Raw genomic sequence first — 25,518 nt, 5'->3', positions numbered from 1 at the left:
CTCAGTTTTCTCGTCCTGTTTCGGTAGGAACACGATCCCGTAGAGATCTCGTTAGGTAATCCGACCCACCCACTGCACGCACAAAGGGGGTGGAGTCGTGTGTGCCACTGACTGATGGCAGAAGCACGGTTAACACAGCAACCAATCAGGCCCCATGGAAGGAGGGGGACGGACGGTACTTCAAAGATGTTTGCGGTTGCACATACCACCACGTACTCTTCACCGAGATGGCCGTGTATCGTTAAGTACGAATGACCCATCCATCGCTTGACCCACACCAAACCACGTCTGTGCCAACACGGATATACGACTCGCTAAACATGGGTGAGTTGTAACTATCTCTATTCCTGTCATTTATAGAAGGCCACTTGCTGCCAAATCACCAGAAGGTCGACGTATGACGCGTATACAGTTGCCTCTTCCGTTACTCGAAACTTCACCGAAATTACCCCAAAAAACGCCGATTTTTAATTATAAAATTCTACTTTAGTAACCCATTTTTTAAGCGTAACAAACACTCTAGCGTAACACCAAAGTTTCGTGTTTGAAGCCATTCGTTCTGTAGTCCTAGGGGTACCATAAACGTGAGTAACTCAAGATTTTTCGTATATTTTAAGAATATTCTCTAATTTTATGCTAAATTCAGCATTTATATACCCAAACACACATAATTTAACACGTGAAACTTCTCAAAATTTAGCTTAGTGGGGGTCTTTCAACTTAGCCTCAAATCTTCCAAGTTGCTCCTTGTTTGAGCCATTTTATATAGGTTATTCGCAACCGACAGCACTCCAAACGGCCTAATAATAGTTTAGACTTCTAATAATGCTTCTCAAAAATATATATATAGCTTAGTAGGGGGTGACTGCGCTATGTTATCACAAGAAGGCTCCTTTGTAGTGAGAATATTTTTGAAAATATCCTCCCAAAAAATATCGTGTTCAATTTAGAGCTTAAAAATAACTTAATTTAGAGTACGCCACGCTTCAGATTAGATCAAAATTCTTGAGAAAAGGATGTAAGAAAGGATCCCCTCTATTCTGTTTGTCATCTTGTTACGTTTGACTGATAGTTTATCAAGTTAACAGATCTTTCTAGTGTTCGAAACTGTCGTTAGACATGTTTTTATATAAATTAATTTAAAAAACTAGGGCCTGAGATAAAAATTTGGTGCAGAATTTCATTCAAAGACACTCAAATTAAACAGATTAGTTATAGATGAGGTAGATTACACCATAATTTATGAATTTATGGTGTAACTCTCAAATCGATAAAGGTTAATCAAGTGGTAAGCAGTTTAAATACTTCCTTTAGGTTAATTTATTACTATTATTTGTATTTAAATGTTTTAAATTAATAAAATAAGCATACATTTTATAATTTCCCTATCTACTCTTAAGATTTTTGCCTTTTTCTGTTACATTTAGACACTTTACAATGATACTAGCAGGTCTACAAAAGAACAGTAGACTTTTACATACATACAAAAAATAACCTAAAATTTTGAGTAAACACGTGTATATTCTAAACTTAGGCCTATATTATATGTAAAAAATTAGGGCCTACGAATTCCAGTTAAAATAACAGCATTTATGTTCCTATATTATAACATAAGCTAAACATGCTATACTTTAGGGCCTCGTGCTACTAGGGCCATCGCCTTAATATATGTGTATTATCCATTATTATTTAGTAGAGGGCCTTTTGTATGTCTTTAGCGTGTCCAAATCCGTTTCCAATTTATATTTTTCGATTTAAAATGCGAAACAAAGCTAATTGTTTGATAGTTAGAAGTGCTTATTTAAGTGTAAACAACTGGCAGGATTTAATCTTTCTACAACCTTTAACTAATTGACAGCTTAGATTCTAGTTTATTAAGTCCTAAAGGACTTATAAAAGTCCAACATAAGCTGAAAAATTACAATATTTAATGACTATAACGAGAGAAATTTTATAATTTTGAATAATGTGAAAGAGAAATTTGGCATCTTTGAAGAATTATATCGCTAAAGGTACCTAAATTTTTCAATTATACCTCTAGATATTGTATTTTAAGATATGTAATTTAGTAGTTTAGGGTGTTAAGAACAATGTAGAGCCTGTAATAATCTGTCCAGAATCAAAAAAAGTGTATTTCTGACACGAGAGGAATCCGAACCCACGTCCTTTAGTAAACATTCGATCGCGCAAAAATGATAATTTTCATCAAATTTTCGCAAAATTTATCGATTTTTTTTAAGAAAATTGAATAAAATTATGAAATTTTACTTTTTATAATTAATTTTAAGCACTTAAAAGTCTTTTAACACGCAAACTTGTCGAGTATTTACATGAAGTGCAGACGAGTTAGCCAACCAACCGTGTCATATATCTTAATTTAAGCATAGAAAATGTAACAGGTTTTATCATACATTAAAATGTATGCAAATTTTAATGTACATTCATTTATTTTCTTCCTAAATATGCAGTTCTATTATAGAAAATGAGGTTAGAAGGCTTCAAATCTCATTATAAACATGGATATTTAAACTTTATCAGTGATGCGAGGGATCAATCAACATACTTGATTGAAGGAATCGTTCTCTAGTCTCTAAGAGTCAATTAACAATAAAAATTGAATGTATACTTTTAAAAATCATAGAAAATGAGACATTTATTCAAATAACGACAGTAAAAACAGTGTAAGAGCTTCGTATCGATTAGGAGTGACTAACGTGGCACAGAATTCACGTTATTGGTGATAATAGAAATGCTGAAAAGATAAAGAATGGGGCATTACAGGTCTCATTGAATGCACCGAGTCAAAATATTAGCATGTTATAATCATTAAATGGGGTAAAGTAACGTCTAGCACTGCGCGACGATTCAGAAATCCTCCCATTGAACGTAGACGTGGCATATTAAGTCATTCTATATCACTATATAATATAATATCTATAATAGGCCCTTTACTAATTAAACCCTAACTAGCTCTGTAGTGTTGCGACAATTCGAACTTCCCCATAAATCATAAGTAGGATGCTCCAGTTGATGACAGAAATGACTAATTTGTGAAATCTCTAATTGATTTCTGGAGTAATTTTCAATAGAATTAATGGAATGAAACGAATATCCAAGACATTGTAGAAGATCCTATAGGCCTACAATGTTATAATTCAATATATAAAATGAGGGGTAGAGTTATTTGTTGACTTATCTCTTAGGCCTGTAGGTATTAATATAAGAACTGCGCTTATGTAAATCTGTCTTAAGCATGTCAAACTATTCTTTAGAAATATAGAAAAATCATGGTTTCTAGAATGATTTTCTATAATTGTAAAGGTGTGTGAGCAATTATAATACAGATAAATCCTTTAATTTTGTTTAAAATAATTATTGTAAATAATTCTAGTGTTAAAATGAACTGGAATAGCTTAATTAAGAAGCATATTACCAAATATTTATTCTTTAATTCCTGTTATAATTATAATTATAATTAAACTAACACAAAAATAAATTAATTACGTTAGAAAAATTTCAAATTCTATTTTAGTCTCTTGATTTTTTAAATATATTTTTCATTAAGAGGAGAGGGAAAAAAGAATCTTAAGAGAAACTTTAGAATGATGAATCTTGCGGCTTCTTATGTATAAATACTATTCCTTCAAATGGTTTTTATGTAGGAAAAAAATTGAGAATCATCAAGAGATTTTGAACATAAACAGAAACGAGGAGTAATACGAACGTGGCTCTATTGAAAAATCGAGTCAATTCATTCCCACTTAACCAACCCCCAAATACATTAATTAAGTGGAGATTTCCTACAAAATTTCCATGAAATTTTGCAGATTAAAACCAAATTATAGCGCCTTAAAGCTCCAAAATAATGGGCATCTCTCTAAACCATCATCTTTATGTTCTATCACTCTAATTTAAAGAGCATCTCTAACTCAATTCTCTATAACCATAGCTCTTCTAGAACTCTCTGAATCTCCAGTTTAAAGAGCATTTCTCTTTCTATGAATCTCTACCTCGAAGATCTATACAAAATAGAATATCTCAATCTCTATAGAGATTGATAGAGGATGAAGATGCTGCAGCATCTCCATCCTCTATGACTAAGAAAATATGAGCGTACCTGTTCCAAACTTTCAGAAGTTACTTTGATAATGTTTTATATTCAAATTTAATACAAATATAGTGAGAAAGCATCAATTTTAAGGACAAAACTGTCGTGTCCTGCGAGCCGGCAAGCTCCTAAATCTAAACTTTGCAAGGGATCCAATCAGCCATTCTTCTTTGCGTGATAATTCATAGAAACTATCTATGAGAATTTCTATCATAAGGAACCGAATGAAAGAACATCTCTGTCTCTATGAATCTCCATCTTTATATCCTCAGAGAAGATTTACAGAGATTAATGATGCTTTAAACGTAAAGAGCATCTCTATATCTATGGAAGGGGATAGATAATAAACTCTAAATTTCTCACAACAATTCTCTAAACTAAAAAAATTATTGTACTTTCTTAAAAGCTCAGTACTTTCTTAAATCTATGACACTGAACTTATGAGAAATTATGGTTCGATTTACGACGGCGGCTCGCTTAACGACGGGACCAATTTAGGTGGTAAAAACGGGAGTCTACTGTAGACTACATATATATATCAGCCTAGAATGTTGTTATATCGAATATTCTGCCTTTAATTTCGATTAATTCAGCCAAAAATTACTTAAAATTTCTTCCTAAAATTGTTATCCTCACTTTACAAGTCCCATAACCATGTAAAAATCGCAAATTTTAGTTAATTTTATGAAATTTATCTTTCTATTTTGGGATTAAAACAATCTTAAACACTTTAAATTGTTTCTAACCACCAATTAATCGTTAAATCGAGTTAAAATGTCGTATTATCCAAGTAAATTAGTGATGGAGTACCTACAGATAAACAATAGTTTNGAGTTAAAATGTCGTATTATCCAAGTAAATTAGTGATGGAGTACCTACAGATAAACAATAGTTTTGTATGGAATAATTGCGTGACACCGCATCTTAATCTATCCAAAAATAGAATTTAATTATAGAAAATTATATATAAAGACGATAAAATATTACTTTCATTTAATGGTAAAAATTCTTATACAAAAATATATTCTTATAAAACATTGATTATACAACTGAGGAATGGTAAAAAGTTTCAATTAGTTATAAGGAATTTAGAGGGATATTAAGGAATAATTAGGGAAATATTTAGGTAAAAATTAGCAGATGATCATTTATATTCAAAAATCATTTTTCCTATAATAAAAAGAAAGTTTTGTATATTTTATGAAAAATATTTCCCTAAATTAAAAATAAAGTTTTTCCCTAAGTACAGTACATTATTACAATTTTTATACAGTTGTAGGGAAATATTTATACAAATATTTCCCTACAACAGTATAAAATGTACTGTACTTAGGGAAAAACTTTTTAATATTTCTTTAAGATATAAGGTATAATTTACAATTTTTATTATTATTATAGGGAAAATACCAATATTTTAGGGAAAATTATTTTCGGATATAAATGATCATCAGTTCATTATATATTATAATAATTTCGCTGGTATATAAAAGATAAAGTTAGAAAAATCAGAATAGAGAATAAGAATATACCTAAAATAATTACTTTTCTGACCAAAAAGATTGTCAGGAACACCGTTTAACCATCAAATTTTTGATTTTTCTGAAGTTTAAGATAAAGTTTAACACATATAGCTTCACTCCTTACATTTGGAGAAAGAGTAGGGGGCAAGTTGACGAACCATGCTCCTCCTATGCTTAAGTACGGATTTAATGTCATTATTTATTCAAATATTCCACGTTAATAGGATAGAAATAAATAGAACCTTTATCGTGACTTATGTAACCTATTTAAACACCCTTTTCGTTTAGTGACTGCTCACAAAAGTCGGTGTTCTCTTCAACAGTATCGTATATCCTGTTATATATATATAGACCTATATTCATAATTACTAGACAATCAGGTTATACTTTTTCATTGATAGAGACATTTTAAAGCCAAACAAACCTCAAACCCCCCAGAATATTTTTAAAAATAATTAGTAAGTGATAAACTGTAGGGGTGAAGTTTATACTTCAAAGCTAATTTAATTATTCGAACATTATGTAAACACCGGATAACCCTTTATGGACTCGGACAGACATCCCCCCTCTTTAATTTTTTTGCTGTAGGGATTGATAAATGACTTCTTGTCTGGGTCATAACTACCTTTTAACGTTTACTGTCTCGCGCTTCTGGGAATTGAACCTCCTCAATAATTGCTTGTCTTAAATAGCTACAGTTTTTGGGCAGGCCCGGGTTACATGTGACAATTTCAACGACAGAAATATCTCGGAATATTATATTCGATAATAAATATACAGTTAATGAGGTTACGCGAGTAAGTAGTAAGCCAGTACGATAATTTCCCTAAGTTTTCCTTTCCGAAATGTATTTTTTCCCTCTACAAAGGGAAATTTTTTAGGAAAATGTGTATTTAGGGAATGTTAGGGAAATAAATTTTATATATTTCCCTAAATAAGAATTTTTTTATTTTATGATTTTTCACTGTACGAAAAGAAAATTCACAAAATTTTTCTTTCATCACAGAAAAATTTTATTTTAACAGAAATATTGATTTTAAAAATTTCCTTTATACAGGGAAAAAAACAAAAATTTCTCTGAAATAAAAAAAAGAAATTCCCGTCATTTTAGAAAAATTTTCCTATTTTTTCTTTATATTTTGGGATAAATATGAATATAAAATTTCCCTTCGTGTAGGTAAAAAGCAGAAAAATTTCCCGTCAGTTTAGGTTTTTTCTCAGTCACGTGTCTTCATCTATACATCACTAGATAGGAATATCTATACTTTTCCTCGCATTTTCCCGAATTTTTGAGAAAAAAATAATGTTAAAAACTAAATCAAACGAATGCTATTTTAGGGAAATATCCCTCTTTTTTTTGTAGTGCAGCAAATTAAATCGTACAGACGAAACAAAGCTTCTTATTCACGGATATCTTTTAAAAAATGGGGGAAAAAAGAAAGTGAAAACAGATAAAAATGCATGACATTCGGACGTAGCGGAGAATGAGGTCGAAACAGCCTTTGACATTTTGACTGATGTCGTAATTCGACGACGACTGTCAAGCAAAGCAGCCAACAAGCATGACAACTCGGTCTGTACATGCGAAGGACAAACTATGGTTCTTGTTACTTCACAACGTTTCCTTTAGAAGGATAAACACTTTGTAAACGTCTAATCTTCTAGGCCATAACTCCTACCAAACTTCACTTACTCTATTAACTTCCCAATTTTAAAATGTTACCGACGTATTTAAACCCCGGTAAATTAATATTTTGGTAGTTTATGAGTTTAATTTACTCGTTAAACGAGTTATATTCGTGTAAACTTAATTTGTCGGGCTACATCTGGTTTCGTTTTATTAGCATCTCTCGATCGCACGTCCTTGATCACTTCAAAGGAATTCTTTCTGGGATGAATTCGTTTTTAATTATTAATTTGCTTGAAATTTTAAGACTTCTAGTCTGTTTTTATGTCATTATTATGCAGTTATAAGCTTATTAATAGGTTATATAACGTGTTAAACGTGCAGTGATTGATATAATCTAAACAGACTCTCCTTCAAATCCTTATTCACGTCCCTCTGATCGTAACTTAGAGCCTTAAGTTACGCTTAGAGGGACGTGTTTAAGTGTAAATATAATTTAATTAACCAATAAAAAATTCCAAAAACTTTAATAAATACGGTTTGGATTCGGAAAATAATTAGTAATTGTGCTGTAAAATTCGATTAATTTATCAGTTAGAGTAATTCAATTAGACAATATAAATTGGTGTATTTTTAAAATGGAGGATAATTTAGACATTATTAATTTAAAAAATTAAGAAAAATAAATAAAATAATGTAAATATTTTACATTTATATTTGGATTGTTAATTATAACATTTAAAGATGAAAGAGCATCATATAAGCATTAGAATGTAGAAAAATTAAAGGGAAATAAGGAGCAAACAGCGAAAGGTGATGGAGATTTATAGAAGAATTCTTACTGAAAATTCTAATTTTTTTTTTAAAGTACAAGTTAAATATAATATCAATTATGTATTAATTCGTGTTTTTTAAACATAAAAAACACCATAACAATTGGTACAATTGGTAAAACGACACGAAAAATCTCACTTTCCGTCGACGTATCCGAAGTTTCTAAGTACTGTTTATCGAATAAGCTGCGCTTAATTACAATTATTAATTTACCCGCCGGGTTTATATTAAAACTAAAATTAAGTGGAGTAACAATTTAAAAGTGGCTCCGACTTATTAATAAAAATCTAAAGCGAGCAAACGGGAGAGAAAGAGTGGAAGCAAGTGAACCATGCCCTCGCTATATACTTAGCGACGTCCCATTCTGTTCTACACTAACTGTTGCCGACCATTAGTTTTTCTTCCCCCCCCAATCCACCGAACGTGGAGTCGTATTCACTTCGGTGTTAGTGGCAACCGCCTGGACCCTTGACATCCAACACTTTCCACGTGGTCGATATTTAAACTTCCTGTCAATATGGGACACGTGACCTTTACTACATTTTGGCGAAGGGAGGATCCGTCTCCAAATATGAATGTCAAATAAGTTAATCCCTGATTAGGAACAGTTTATAAACAGAACGATAGAGGAATAATTTAGCTTAGGATAGCTCTGTATCACATACTCCTAGGAGTTTTCTGTAGGAGTAAAAAATGTTAAAATCAATAATAACTTAATTAAAGATATAATTATTAATGTAAACAAGTCGTGAAATGATGTATTTATAATTTATTCACTAAATTAGACTGCAAAAGTACGATTCTAAAGCGCTAAATCAGGGATCTTTCTGATCCGAATTGAAAATTGAATGGATAATTCACTCGCTTCTGGATGCAAAGACTATCGAAGAAGTAAAAATTAATGAGTTTTATCCATAGAAAGAAAGTATTATCATCATCTCGATGATACACAACGGTAACGTTCACTGATATGGACCTGAATTAAATGAAGCAGAGAAAACCCACGCCTCCCAATTGCATCGCAAATTACCGTATCAACAAGATATTGCTACCTGTCATTTAGCCATCTGTTTCGTACAGAATTACACGACATTCCGAAAGAGCCGACTACTACTTCATTTATTTTCACTATTTTCAAGGATAAGCCGGTTACAATAGTTCCACAGAAACAACTCCCAGGAGGAAATGTAGACGAGCTTCAAGAGACGTGTATCAAATGTTAACTCGAGTTTATGGTCATTTCTAAGAATATTCATTATTTTTCTCTATTTGTTAAGCTTAGTCTAGCTAAAATTGTACAGTTTTTAAGAATTTAACTATAATTTTTCTTATCTCGACTCTATGTTTCTTTGAAGGATCTAATAAAATGTAACATGATTAATGGGAAATTTCGTCAGAAATTTTATACAATTCTTTAACTATAAAGATAATTTTGATAAAAGCACAAAAATATTTTATCTAACAGTTCAAGAATAAATTCAGAAGCTACCACAGTGGAGTCTTAACGCATGGGCACACTAGGGACCCCGAGACAAAAATTTAGCACCAATTTCCCAACACCCACCGATTATATAGGCAAGTCCCAATGCATACTTTCCCCAGAAACCTATAATTCTGTTAAGAGGAATCTTGGGTACCACTTGATAGTAGTTAAGCCGAGCCATTGTTAACCGCTCTATCAACTGGTTACATCAGTAAAATACGTATTGATCCATAAATATACATAAAAGTTATTAATAAATGATCTTTAATTGTAGCAAATCATCTTTCTACCAAGCCAAAATACTGCTTTGTGTAATATTTTTACGATAATAAATTAAAATTTAATGAAAATTTACTGCCACATTTTTCAAAACCTAGAAAATTTCTCGTTTTTTTTTTTCATTAGATGAGAAGTTTCTTGGACTTTCTCTTCCAACCTGTCGAAAACGTTCTGGTTTTCTGGTCAGTGGTTTTCTGAATTATAAGGAACTGTGCCCATGTGTTGCGCATCATCGTTATGCTCCTTCACGCCATTCCATTAACCTCTTACACCTCACTAACTACTTTATGCTCGATCTTAATCTCTCCAAACCATCGAAAAAAACTTTTAATTTAATAAAAATATTTGAATTAAATGCAATTACAGATATTTCTCGCGTGGCTTCAAAGTTTCCCAGCTATGAAAATACCATTAATTGAATATTTCTTTAATCACAGGGCTAAAATATGAATCCCAAAAGTAACATTTTTTTGTCTTAAATTACCGCTAAGATTCTCCTGTTATCGGTTGGGAGTATCTTTAAGAGTTATCAGATAGCGGTTCTTATCGTTGACAGCTTCTAAAACTTGAGAAGGATCTACTATAGAAGACAAAAGCGCCGATTTTTCTACTTCGTCTCGACAATTATGCCCAAGTTAACTCATTTAGGTACAATTCTAACCTGTTTCCCAGCTCACCAACCGAATTTCTAGGTGCATAAATAGCGCTTACTTCACTAGAAATAACCTTTAAAGTAGGCACGCCATTAAGTTCTCGCGTAATTGTCTAAATTATGTTATAAAATAGTTAATAAAAATAGAAGAAAGGGGTACAAATTACCCTTCAAAGTACAGTAGAATCATTAAGAAAATAAAATAAAAATAAATCACTCTACGGTTTGATCTGCCGAATGTTTACTTTTGTATTCTTTATTTTTCATTATTTCGAGTACTTTTACCTCTTTTGGCGGCTGTGGAACCATCTGGTGATACGGAAAAACAAAAAAAAAAAAAAAGACCTGTAAATATTATGTAGCTATAAATAGGGGATAGAGTTTGACAGCCGCACGAAGCAAAACATGTCTCTTGGTCATCCCGTCAAAGAGCAGGATGGACATTCCTCGAAGGACTGATAGAGTGATGAAGTCAAAGTACTAGAGTGTGGAGGAAAATCTGTCACAACTTGACTCTATCCATCATCGGGATGACAAATGCGGTGCGATATAAACAACTGAGTTTGTTTGGTCAGATGTTGTGATGTCTGGACGCGTGGATGAATGTCGTTTCACTTCCTGTACAATGTACACGCACACATTTACAATTTTCGTTTCATTAACTTAATAACTTATTTAAAATTACGAATAATTACCTCATTATTACTTATTTTAATTTTCGTTTTTGGGATGAAAGGAATTAGCTCAAGATCCTTCTTAAAGATACTTAACAATTGCAATAAGAGTTTTTCGTAGTTTTCAAGTTATTTTAAGTAGAAATACACTGAAAAAAGGTATTTTTCGGCAAATCCTTCTTGATTTTTATAATTCTTTATAGTAGTTTACCCATTTACTATTTCGTTTCGATGTAAGGAAGTGTGTTTATCGTACACGATGATACGTATTATTCAAATCTTGTTTAAGTAGATTTATGTAAATCTAATTTACATCAATTTAAAATGAAATAACCGCCACTTCGTTTACAATTTGCCTAATTAGTGCAGCAAAACTGAAATTCCCATTTAATTAGGCTGATGCAAAGTCTAAGGTGAAACAGGAAATTCTTTTAAAATTTCATAATTTTATATTCTGAACATTAAAATGCCAAGTTTTGCTTATTTAAAATTCGAATTTGAACTATTCCTGATTGTTATACGTCTGTGTCTCTCTAAATTTGTATCTAAGCATCCGGAAAATTGAGATAATTCTAACCAAAATGTGAAAATATCTCTAAAAATAACCACAATTATTTAATATAAAGTAATTAGTCTTACTATAAATCCCTATAAATAAACAGTTTTTATAAAAAAGACAGACCCTTTCACGATTTTTCACTTAGTAACGTGCTTATCATCTTGGTGATCTTCAAAGATGCTGACTAGAAACACGTGATTAGCAGGATGATAAAAGCATCTTCGATTTGTTACAAGATTGCAAATCATTGCTAAATCCGAGTAGGGAGTAAATGTTAGTATTTTTCTCATTCAGTTTATCCGTCTGCCTCTGTACTGACAGCATCCTTGACTTTCTGGTATGTTGCTGTCACTCATCCGCATAACTGCGACTCTAGCACAAATTGCGACTCGGGACACACTTACATAAACCCAATAATATATAACCTTATCTGAGACATAATCTGGAAGTTATTATTAAGTAATATAAACAATAATTTTAAAGGAATATGTTTTAAATCGCTGACACTCGTTAATTGTCGATGGTATTAAATCTGATCTCGAATTATTTTATGCATGTTTTTTTTTGTTTAATTTATTAAGCAAAAATATCTATTCTATTAAACTTTTTCCTAGAATTTCTGATGATTTTTGATCCGGAACGAATCTAATTTAAATCTGTAGGAACTGAAGGATCTGTAGATTCGTGGAGAAACGAACAAATGTCTTCGTTCCTCCAGGAATCTGTATAATTAAAGTGTAAAATTTCCCGACAAGTAGCAGTTATGATGTATAATTTCTGTTTAGAACCTATAAAATCCCTACATTTGTTACCGAAAATCTTACGAATACGCACTTACAACACAGGAATCACTTATAGAGAGGGATGCTCTCCGCATCAATTTCCAAGGATGAGAAGAATTTTGACTATAAAAGCTTTATAACTTTTTATTATTACATCTTAATGAAATTATACATTATATAATTATGTAGATGCATTCTTATAAGATTAAATCTATATAAATCTATATAACAGAAGTGTAAGCTCATATCTTATTAAATTATTTAGAATTAAGGCTTTACGCTCTTTAAAATTTAAGTTAAATTAGAAGTGTAAAATGAATAAATACGGAGCAAATTAAACGTGGAATTTAGTATAAATATTTAAATTTATTTTCAGTAAAACTAGAAAAATATAGGATTAATCAAAAGATAATATATGTAGGTACTTTATAACACAATAATCATAAATATAATGCTTTAAATACTTGTATATATACGTGTAAAGTAGTAAGATGTTTCACACGTATCTACCTATGTAAAGTATACTTATATAAGTGTATAAGACTAATAAAAACATATACCTACCTCGTCACACTTATACAAACTTTGGGGTAAAATATTAAAATAATTAATTTTTATTTCAAAGTAATTAAAATTGCTCAGTACCAGAACGAGCTAATAATGTTACAAAATGTATTTAAGCACTTATAAATTAATTTATTACCATTTACATTAATTAAATTGATAGTATGCACTTCTCATTTCCTATAAAAAATTTAATACAGAGTTTCTTTATGAAAAAATATTTGCTTTAAACTAAAAAAAAAGTGCTAAATATTTGTGTATCCAATTCACTCCAACGTAAGAAGCGAATTTAATCTAATAAATAAAATTAATTATTTTTAAGAGCGGTTTAATTTTTTTTTTAAATTAATATAATTTTTCACGAGTACCGACTCTGTTAATAGTGGAAAAATATGTCTACAATCCCACATTATCTCAGTTAACCATCCATTGTTTCTACACTAAATTAACAGAGATAACTCTTATCTAGCGTAGGCCTTATATAAAATACCTTATAATTTACATCAGATAAATCATACGTGCTTAATTATTAAGGTTATAGGCGTTAAACTGAATACAACCCGTTATAATTAGTTTTCTTTTCTAGGGCAATTCCTGTTTTAAAGAATTTATACATATAAAAATTACGTTTTATATGTATAGTTAGGTAAAATAATTAAGATTACGACGAAATAAAGTTAATTTATATTTTATATGTAAGTAGGAAGGCTTTAATCACGTGATAAATTTGGTTGTTGAACACACGAAGGCGAGAACGATACTTCTGAGAACCACGAAAGCGATAAGGCTCGGTTGAAAATTAGTTTCGTATGAAGTTACCGAGTAATAATTTCGGTTCCCAACGAAGGAAAAAATATATAAATCAACTTCTTTAAGTTAATTTATGGCTAAAATCATACAGAAAATGCCTCTAAAGCGTTCGAATCGATTCCAATTACGGTCATTCGTATAGTTGCAAAGCGTGGGGACTTCAGAAAAACCTGCGATGCAAGCATTTTTAAAAGTAAATTATTGTTCTATAGACAAATTAATCGATAAATAAATGCATTATTAATCGAAAAAATCTATAATTAATTGAATTTTCTTCTGTTAAAGTGATAGTATTTATCATAATTTCAATGGGCACTTTCGATCGGAATCTGAAGCCACGTTTAATATTCTAGATTTTATGTTACTTAAAAAAAAAAATTGGTGGTTGGAAACACTGTGGATACCGATATCTTATGTAAACGTCTTCTTATTAAACTATAATGTAAGTTTGGCTTTATGGAGCGTGACTAAAAACGAAGGGTTGTATGGCGCCGTTGTGAGAGGGACCCTCCACAAACCAGATGGCTATTCCAGTAATTCTCTCTTTCACATTCGAATTAGCTGTGGCTATTTTTATTCTTTGCTAAAGATAATTCCGACTTTTTTTCTTTCTTTCTTTTAATATTTCTTCGGAATTTATCCAAGTAGAAGTGAATTAAAGAGGGAGGAATTCGAAATTCGAAGATTATCTTGTCAAAGTAATTTAGTGATTAATTTTAATATTTTGTTAAAGAAACTTTCGGTTTACTACGAAAATATATATTGAAATTAATAGTTTGTAATAGAATAACTTATGGATTACTTTCGTAATCGATCTTCTCTCTGTAAGAGAGATTTTCTTAACTGTATGATGATTTTACGACTATTTTTAAGCCACGGAAGACGTGAATAAATTAATTTTCCAACTTACGAAGGTTGCAAATAATGGAAACAATTACATTAATAAAATTTTATGGAAGAATTCCTACGAGATATGCAGAAAACTACATTTTTGATCATATTTTTTGCGTGGAAATCTCTTCATACACGAAACAATAATGCCATCTCTTCTGAATAGAGCATCTCTCTAGCATGCATTTCTAGTTTGACACAGACTATTGGCCAATTTTAAGATTTTAATGATAAAATAATAAATTATGGATCCTAAAACAAATCATAAAATGCATCACCCGTAATACATTCCTTTCAAAAATTGATGGAGGAATTTAACAAATAGCGTCATAACTTTTAAGTTTTAGAGGCATTCTTTTGCTAATAATTTATAATTTTGACTGCTTTGTATGATTTTAATAGGGTAAATAACCCTTAAATATATTTAATAAAGTAATCGAAATTACTTCTCATCTGGCATTTATAAAGTTGTAGAGGTATTAATCTCCAAGGTGTTAAACCATTTTTATTAATTAAAAGATAAGTTAACGACAATTACACTTAAAATGACTTCAAATTAATTTAATTATTAAGTCGTTTAGGAGTTATAACAGAAAGTTAAATTACTGATCATAATAATTAGAAGTTCTAGCAGATTCGAGGAGGATGATGCTGCATCAGGTTCCTTGTAATATAGAGAAGCAAAGATCCTTCAATTAATTATAAGAAATATAAGTCCCGATTAAATCCTAAATTATTCCTTATAAAAATTTGCATAGAATGAAGTTAATCCTATGTAAAATATTAAGAAAATTTTTAAATCAAGAATGGTAAAGAAAGCTTAAAACAGAGAAGAAATTGGATTTATAGGGAGAAAATGGCGCTGTATTCTTCTCCGCATCGACATGTCCTTGGAAGGGTCGGTGTTGTCTATCACACGGGCTTTTCCCAGAAGGCAATTCGCCGTTGACGGAAGATTGAGTGATGTGAAACGAGCAAACAGAAAGAGTTAACCGTGGACCCGACCATACGTGACAAGTAAAACACGGAGTCGGGTGCGAAGTACAAAAGCGTGTAAACCGAGCGCATGTATGTGTCATTGCTCACGCTTTCGAACAATTCATGCCGACCCTGAACTTGTTGCCTGACATAGGTGGAAATTGGCCTATGGCCACGGCGTCTTGCCCCTTTGCCAACCTCATTGGCTCCCACCTCCTACACCTCCGGAGAACCGATCGAAGGCAGAATCGCATTTCTGACATTTGCTAGAAATATGAGAAGTAGAAGGCTTTTTCGTCAGTTTGTGGCCGAGATTAACTTTACTTATTTATTTTTCTAATTTAAATTGTATTTTTATTTATCGGAAGTAAAAATTGCTGGTTCAGAAAACACCAAGAATTACTTACCCCTCCACGATTTGCCATAATCCACTCTTACAGAAGAATATTCTGAAATTAATAACTTAATAACGGTAACAATTAAAGAAAATTAGGTTTTATCACTTCATTTTTAAGAAATTTAACAAGTTTCACTCTTATATTTTCAAAAAATTTCAAGAACTGTGAGGAGAATTCACTTCAAACCCTTCAAACTCTCATCCTTCCTTGAAATCCTCCACTCTATTCTAGGAATGAATGAGAGTTTAAATTCTCACTTCTGTTACACTTAAACTCTCGTTATGATTACGGAAAGGAGAATCAATACCTGCCTATATGGAGTTTTCTATACTAAACCCCAAACCGTTTATAATGCCCATTGCAACTGGACTGGATATTAAGGTCACCAAATTTAGGTTAGTTTACAGTTTGATTGAGTGGATTACTCGCCAATTTGCCACACTTCTCAAACGTCCACAATAGAATTCGCCATCCCTTTCAACATGTTGAAAAAAGGCAGGAGGAAATCAATTAGGGAGAAGCCGGCGATATTTTTAAACTGTTGAGTGACACGTCACCGAAAGGCATCCTTTCTAGGAGTTTCAATAAAAATTAAACACCATTATATGCAATTCGAGCGACTAATACATTTGATACACGCTCTGTACTATTAAAGGAGAAGGGGAGAAGAATTTCAAATGCAAAACCATGAGTTATAAAAGGCTTACTAAAGACTACAAAATGTAAAGCGCGACACCTGAATGCTACAAAAATTCTTCCTGTAGAATTTATACTTATTACAGACAGACAGACGGTTTATCTCCATAGTTGTACGTTATAATTATTAGAATTTGAGAAGCAATAATTAAAGAATTTATCTTGTTTAAGACTAGATCTCTAGTGTTGTAGCTTCGTTGTATCGAAGCAACAACACTATAACAAGTACGCTATAGATGTAGTTGCATCTCTTCCATATCCTATAATATTTTATGCGAGAGAATATAATTTTCTACAGGATATGACCTAATATATAACACGTTATAAATTAATTTTATTATTGTTTTAATCGTTACAACATAGTTTATCGAGCGAGTCGCGTATAGAAGATAGGTTATAAACTACTTATAAGGCGTGGAACTTGGTTAAAAATTTATTATTTTATATAAGTAATTTATACAGACATAAATCAATAAATAAATATTCGAATCATATTTTTTTTATGTCAATGATCTGAAATTAGTAGCCCCATACAAAAATACATCTTATAAAGAGAAATAAATGAATATAAAATATCTGGTTATGAATTAATAATGTCACATAAGAAAGTTGTGATTTTTAACGTATAATTTAGGGGAGATCGGGGCAACTTCGGCAGGCGGGGCAAGTTTGTCAAGCGCTTTTTTTAAAAAACAAATTAAAAGGAGACTTTGGTTATAGGTTAGGCAGTTGAGTTTTATTGGTGGCTTGTTGAGTGTAGTGTTTTTATTGTTCTCCAACAAGCGTAGTTGAATTATCAAGCAAATTTTCATTTTCGTTCAATTCCATATAATATTTTTTTTCCATTTATATTGAATTGGCAGGTTTTGTTATAATTCCATGATAACGAAAGTTACTTTTCCTGTTAGAAGGATGTAACTTCAACTTATTCACGTGGCCAGATCGTGGCTTGGCATTCTGTTCTCAGGGTTGTACTTAATGTTTCGAAATCATGACTAGCGGGGTAAGATCGGCAACATAAAGCCACATTAGAAGCAAAGGATAAAAATCAAACAGATGATAAATGAAAACATGTTTGCATTTGTTATTCATGTATATATGTCTTTGAACTTGCATTTCGTTGTAATAATATTAAATGGGTGTTGGATTTGTATTTCTTTGTTTTAATAGTGAATTCCAACTTATACATTGTTAATAACATAATTTTATATACGTGCCTATCTTGCCCCATTACTGTTGCCCCTATACCAGGGGCAACTTTAATAAAAATAATTAAAATAATTACAACTTTACAAAAAGAGAGAAGTTGCCGATCTTGCCCCTATACCCGGGGCAACTTCGTCAATTTCTCTCTTCTTGTAAAGTTGTAATTATTTTAATTATTTTTATTTCCAAACTGATTTTAACCAGTTCTATAGTAAGGTAACATTCCAATAGACAATATGCAAAGCTTTTTTTTTCAGTTTACAGCAGTATTTATTACACAAAATTTAAGTAAAGCTTAACATGCCGATCTTGCCCCGATCTCCCCTAATTACTTATTAAATATTTAAAGAATATTAAAACAATTTTAATATAAAATGATTAATCTAAGTACAGGTGTAGAGTATTGGAAGTTATGTCAATAGTATTGGTATAAAAAAATGAGGAGAAACATTATAGTTTATGATAAAATTAATGGCGCATTATGTCTGGGGCCCCCAAATCAATCTTTTATAAGAAAATATTTCCCCCAAAACAATTCTCTCGGAAGAAAAATGTCCGAAGTCAACACTGTACACGGGGCTCCTAATTCAAATTTGTCTGCTCCCCTTGAAGATATAACGCGTCACTGGATTAAATTCATTTGTAGTAAGATATTTAACAAAAATCAAAAAGTAAATGTTACCAAATTAAACTATTCTTACCTTTTCTGTAGCATTTTTCGGTGCAAAGTTTGTGATTGCAAACAGGTGGATTCATTGATAGTTTGCAGAAAGTCGACCCAATTCCTCCAGCTCGGTTCTGTTTAATAAATAAGATTCTTATTAGAAAATCTGAAATAAATATAAATAATTTCACCTTTAAAGTCTGTAATGAAAACAGAATAATTACATTTATTACCAGAAATTTTCTACTTTTAAGCGAATTAGAACTTACACTTTATAGGCCTGAGCCAAATGTTTACATTTGTATCGATTGCAACAGCACAGTTTACTTACATTCTAACTTTTACATCTGCTTATTATTATTATTATTATTAATTCTAACGCTATATCCCAGTTAATTAAATAGAGGTAGACTATATTTTCTCTTATTACATCTGGAATAAGTCACATAAGGTTTCGGATAGTCGATATAATCCCATCTTTCTTCAATCGAGAAAGGGTATTCTTCCTCCAAAATCTTTTCAGTATATTTGTTGACGAGATTATGAATCCTGTACATGAATTATATCATTAATAATCCTTCATGAACTTTATAATTTATACAGCATTGCATGACTTTAAAGATCTTAGATCCAACTTTCTAATATGCTATACATGAATTCCTTTCCACCTTCTCACTACTTAACACATTCATTTTTATTCTTTCTTTAAGTATTAAAGGATTGGAAATTTATTTATTATACTCAAAAATAATTCTTTTTTAATTAGGCTATTTTAAAGTTATTATTCAGAATTAAATACTTTAACTAGAAGCAGATATAAAACATTAGATAAGTATTGAAATCTTTTTTAATTGATGCTGTTAGGATGATGATAATTAAGTTATATAATTATATAAAATATATTTTATATATTAAACCATAAAATTAATCTTAAAAAATAGATTAAAAATTGTATTTTATTATTAAGATCAATTTAAAATTATAATCTTCTTAAAACTTAAGTTTGGTGTCTTGAAAGATTGTATTAATTTTATGAGTTTTTATGGTTATATTTATTTAAAAAATACTATAGTTAAACATTAATGCGTTTTTTTAAATAGTATAAGAACAGAAAACATTAATTAATTTATAAAATGGACTTAAAATCCAAGAAAAATAACCTGTGAACTTGTGATAAATGTCAGCTTACATTTATATAATTACACTTCATTGCTTAGGAGAAGTGGATAAAAATGAAAATAATTAATGTTTTGCCCATCAAAAATTGAAAAAAAACAGATAAAATATTCTATAAATTAGTATATTTATTGCAAAATAAAATGTTCTATAATGAAACTACAAGTTCTTAGGAAAAAAAGTATTTGTTGAGAATTAAATTATTATGTTAATTAAACAAAAGTAAATTTGTTAGGCATAACTTAGAAGCAAATTAGAAGTTTAGAAGAGATGAAATGTAATTTTTGTACTGTTATGAAGCTTAGAAACTTGTTAAGAGAGGAGTGAAGGAGAATATAATTTCGCTTTTCTGATAAAGTTGAGTGAGGAAAAGATACGTTGGATGTAGGCTGACCTAACAAAAAGACAGGACAGTAAACTTCTTAGATAAAATTTCAGAGATTGTGTCATCTCTCCACCAAGTTTTTTACCTTAAGCAGTATCTTTTTTGTCTTTTTTTTAAAATTTCTTATGAAAAAAGTTTAAGATGATATATATACGATAGGCAATGTAAAGCTAAATATAATGTACACAAGATATTATAAATAAAACTCAATTTATAACCTAAATTAATAATTTAAGCTGTATTTCGCATTAAAACACGATAATTTCCATGTTATTTAACTAAAGTTTTGTTTTTTTATAACGAAAAACTTTTCTAAAATATGTAGAGAAAGAAAATATTTAAAAAATTCAAACAGTAATAGACTCTAAACATTAACTTATAAAAAGAAAATTCAGTTAGAAGATCATTTTAAAAATACAGTTTTGTTAAGTATAGAAGCTCTAAATCCACCCTTCAACTTAAAATTAAGGTAGAGATGAATAAATTGAACAATGTGATCGATCATCATGTTTCCTATAATCGTCTGAAACATGATGATGATATTGTTTATTGGTAAAAGTGAAGATAATGAAGATTACTTCATCAAATCAAGATAGAAGCCAACAATAGAAAAAACTCGATGTAAAATTACAATAAGAGACAATAGAATATAGATGTATAACTTTCTTTTGGGAATAAAAGTAACTATAGTAATGAAAATCGGATGCTACAGGTTACTCTTCGTTGGCATAACTACGAATGGGATTGAAATCAGAGCGTGGGTCTCATCTATCACCTTTTGTTTCCCGTAGGGAAGGAGGCTCCAGTCTATAAAAAGAAGAAAATATTCTAAAAGGTGTTTTAAATTAACTTTTCCGCGCAATAAACCTCGATAAAATAGCAATCTAACGATGGAAATTGTAGTACAAAACTGCACTTCGTAATGATTTTGTACCCACTAGAAAGGAACGTTTACATTTATAAAATAAATATATCAAGATTTTACGCTTCCAGATAAATTATAGATTTTAAAAAATCTATAATAACGATTCTAGATAACTCCAAACGAACAGAATTAAAGAAGTTTTGAAATTTAAATATTGTAAATTTAGAAAGAATAAAATAAATTAATAAAACTAGAAAAAAAAAGACTTTGTTCCTATTAGAAAGTCCTACAATTTAGGACAATTATAAATAGTAAATTAAACTTTCACCCTTTTATACGAGTCATAAAATAAAATAAATATAAATTTATGCGTAGACATGATGCGAATTATATCATTAATTTTTAACAGAATTTAATTTTTTGATTTTATTTCTTTCAAAGTTTATGTAAATTGTGTTTGATTCACAGATTTCTTTATTCATTTACATAAAATTAGAATTATATTAAGATATAGGCCTATAACTAATTAAAAAATATAATCAGCTCATTGCAGTGTATTGCATTCCTAGTTTCTAAGAAGTTCCTAGTGAGATTTACATTAATTATTTTTTAAATTCATATTGCAGAGTGATTTATTAAAGCCTAGTCGTTGTAAAAGTCAATTTAAATAGTGTAAAATATTAAAAATTTATAATTTTCCACTAGAATATGTTTCTTTGAATGTCCTTCAAGAGCGAGCTTTCTCACGAAGTGTGACTAGATGTGAGCATGAAATCATCTATTAAAGAATCTCTGGAGTGTAAAAGTATAGAAAATAAAATTTAATTGGTGTTTTTATATTAAAATATCAGTGTTTTTATATTTGAAACACTTATTTTAGTCTAATCGAACTATCAAAAGTGTTGAGAAGTTCATACAGGCCTAAGAGTAATATGGTCTTATCTACTAGATTTTCTGAATTGCTCACAAGTTTATACGTTATACAATGAGTAATTTAGAATGGTTTTCTATATTTTTCTCATTTTAAATAATGTTTTCTTCCTTCCAGATACCCAAACCTACGGCGAAGTCAATCAGTTGGGCGGAGTCTTCGTAAACGGACGTCCATTACCGAATGCCATACGATTACGAATCGTGGAGTTGGCTCAATTGGGAGTTCGTCCGTGCGATATTAGTCGACAGTTGCGGGTGTCGCACGGATGCGTGTCGAAAATCTTGGCCAGGTATCACGAAACGGGTTCCATCTTGCCCGGTGCCATCGGAGGAAGCAAACCCAGAGTCACTACGCCTAAAGTGGTGGCCTACATAAGAGAATTGAAGCAGAAAGACCCGGGAATCTTCGCTTGGGAAATCAGGGATCGTCTCCTAGCGGACGGAATCTGTGACAAATACAATGTGCCATCGGTTAGTAGCATCAGCCGCATTTTACGCAACAAGATAGGGGTGTCGGGACATCTCAATGGACACTGTTTCGTGGACTCGGCCGTCAAAGACCATCACAGACACCTGTACAATCCCATTTACCCGTATCCTTGCGCCGCCGCTCCGCCCCAATCTCAAGCGTCTCAGTCGAACACCCCCGTGCCGGCTCTCAACATGACGGCCAATGCCAAAACTACCACCGTACCGGGCATCGCCAACGGAGGGAGTCCCGCCACGGCACTGAGGAGTTGGCCCTCTCCGCACGCCGTCACCGATCTTCTAGGCCACTCCGCAGCCGTAGGATTTCGTCCTTCGCACCCCACGGCATCCGTAACCGTGTCGGGTAGCACCCCTTTCGGACAATTGGCCACGGCGCAGAATTATAATTACTACATGTACTTGCAAAGCCATCATCATCATCATCACCATCCCGGTTCGAACGGGTCCGTCTCGCCACCGTCTATACCAAGTTTGGTGACGGCTCACGGTCTGACATCCACGGTGCCTTCTACAGCAATCTGAACGTGGTGCAAGTCTTGGTCTTTGTGATCCTCTTCTGTACTTTATAGAACGGGATGTACGTTAAGTAAACCACTCGCAAATCAACCAACTCCGACGTGAATTAATCCGATCCACGCGTGCCGCTACAAGAGTAATCGGCAAATTCACTCGTTTTCTAGTTAGATTTTCGGATAGACCTTATTTCTTTAGTAATTAGAATAACATAGCGATAAGCTATTCTAGAAAATTATAATATTACAAAATCTGTATATTAATTAAGTTTATCTATCTATCCGATATCTTTAAGCTAACTCAAAAATGTGCCTTTGATACGATATAATGTAATTACAGGTAACTTTTTTTGAATGGAGAACTAACTGAACCGATATTTACTAAATTTACAGTATTTTAATTAATTTTATGCAAATTTTAGGCTTGTTTTGCAATGTGGAAAGAGGAGACTTAAGCCAAATTTGGATATTGGAGTTTAGCATCGAGCCTTTTAAACTTGCAAAATAGAATTACTAGAATAAAATAAAATTAGTGACGTCCCGAAAATCAGATAGGTTAAATTTAAAGTCATTTTTTTTAGTAGTAAAGTTTTCAAATTTTTGTTATTTTACAAGACGAAATCAGGACCAAAATGGCATTATTGCTTGGCTTTACATTCCAAATGAATTTGGATTTTTTGGTACTTTATAAACAAAATTTGTAGAGTGTAAACGATTCTTGCGTATTTTTTCTCTTTATTTATGTATAAAAAGGGGGAAAAAACCTTAATACTGTATTTAACTTCCTTTAACGTATATAAATGTTATTACGGGAACTTAACGTTAAGGTTCTTCATTTGATTAGACACTTTCTTTCTTTTATAATTTATTTTTTAGGGAATGAAATAAAAACATTTGAGTTTATTCGGGTTCTCTATTAATACTGTCGATAAGTAGCCTACACACGAGAAATATTTTTAAATTAAAAAATAATGGTATTAGCTAGTAAAATTTAACATTTTGAGAGTCAACACCGTTTTAAGAAATCGAGAAGTTTTAAATTTTAGTTTGATCTGAAAGAAAATATAGAAATATCCAAAACTTGCACAGTCTCTCGCATCTTAAGGTGTCTTTTTTCAAAGATAATCAAACACTTTGCACATGGAGGATTTAAAAATACAAATGTGACCCGGCTAAGAAACTACAAAATGAAAATATTTCAATAATTATTATTTTGTAGCAATATAATCAGAATTCCAAAATAAATTTGAAGCAATCTTTTCTACAATTAAATGTTTCGATATTTTGTAGAAGGCCTAATCGTTTAAAACGGGTCTAAAGCAATTAATGTTATCACCTACAGGTATAGAGATAAAAATCCATAAGAAATATTAAATCGAACTTCTATTTATTTCGTAATTAAGAAATTTAATCCATAATTACGATCCAAAATTAAAAAATCCAGCAATTTAGTTAGAAAATTATTCAATCCTTCCATTGATTTTGAGCAAACTGTATAAGATTATCCTATAAAGGTCATTCAAACTGACCAAAAGAAGTTCAATATTTTAATACGATGAAGTTGTTTATTGTTAAATCCTGTTATAATTGGAGCGAGGGGATGTAGAATTAGGCTATTATCGAATCAAAAGTCATACTTTAAAACAGGATCAGCTTTGTACCGAATTATACCTCGAACGTTTCTACTTCATTTCACCTCATACATTTTCAACGAAATGCTTAGGATTTACACTCCATTGAACAGCTGTAGGGAAGTGAAGAACTATTCTTCGCACCTTAAACGTAGGCCTATCGAAAATGTTCGCAGACCGTTTATTAATTTGTCGCGAGTGGAAAATGTTGCACGAAATAAGATTTATATCGTTGATGCAACCAATCATATTCCTATAATTTTTAGTTTTATTATTATTATTATTATTATTGTAAACTTACGAAGCTTCCCATCTATCGATATTGGTTCAATTGGAAGCTGATCTCCATTAGTTGATCTTCTATTGTTGTTTCATTGTAAGAATATGGGTGTTATTTATTGACCTACTCTATGTAGTTGTCTAGAAAATAAAACTTTGTGTTTACAAAATTCTTCTTGTCCCTTCTGTAACCCACGTGGCTAAATTTGGCGCCGGACGTTTTTATTACTCGATATAAAACGTTTTCTTATTGGTCGACGCCAATGTTTGCTCTTAAATTATTATTATTATTTTTTTTTATAAATCGTTAATTGTGTTAATTATTTTATCGCTAATCCTAAAATCGTTTAGAGAGAATTTTTTTCTACTTTTCGTACAAGTAGAGTTAAAAAAATGTTTAGTTAAATAATAATCAGTACGCGGCCATCTTAGTATAAAGAGCCAAATTATTTTGTGTAAAATTATAATTCGCCGAATAATAGCCAAAATTGTAAATATCGATGGTCGCTTACACTTTGCTGTA

The 25,518-nt window shown here is 31.2% G+C and overlaps 1 protein-coding gene across 1 annotated transcript; it reads left to right on the top strand.

Moving 5' to 3' along the window:
* Positions 1–25,107, top strand: LOC111637929 (paired box protein Pax-1-like). Its single transcript, XM_023383539.1, has 2 exons — positions 1–324; positions 22,200–25,107. The coding sequence occupies exons 1-2, from the start codon at positions 252–254 to the stop codon at positions 23,093–23,095; spliced, it is 969 nt and encodes a 322-aa protein (XP_023239307.1). The 5' UTR covers positions 1–251; the 3' UTR covers positions 23,096–25,107.
* The last annotated feature ends 411 nt before the right edge of the window (positions 25,108–25,518 follow it).

This window comes from Centruroides sculpturatus, unplaced genomic scaffold (genome assembly GCF_000671375.1).
Source record: "Centruroides sculpturatus isolate CEXI.00-Female unplaced genomic scaffold, Cexi_2.0 scaffold1208, whole genome shotgun sequence".
Classification (NCBI taxonomy): Eukaryota; Metazoa; Arthropoda; class Arachnida; order Scorpiones; family Buthidae; genus Centruroides; species Centruroides sculpturatus.
Note: the sequence above shows the minus strand (reverse complement) of the source record. Positions and strands in the feature narration are given on the sequence as shown.

Coding starts and splice junctions, on each gene's coding strand:
- LOC111637929 (XM_023383539.1), top strand. CDS start 252: ATGACCCATCCATCGCTTGACCCACACCAAACCACGTCTGTGCCAACA. Junction 325..22,199: donor ATACGACTCGCTAAACATGG/GTGAGTTGTAAC, acceptor TCTTCCTTCCAG/ATACCCAAACCTACGGCGAA.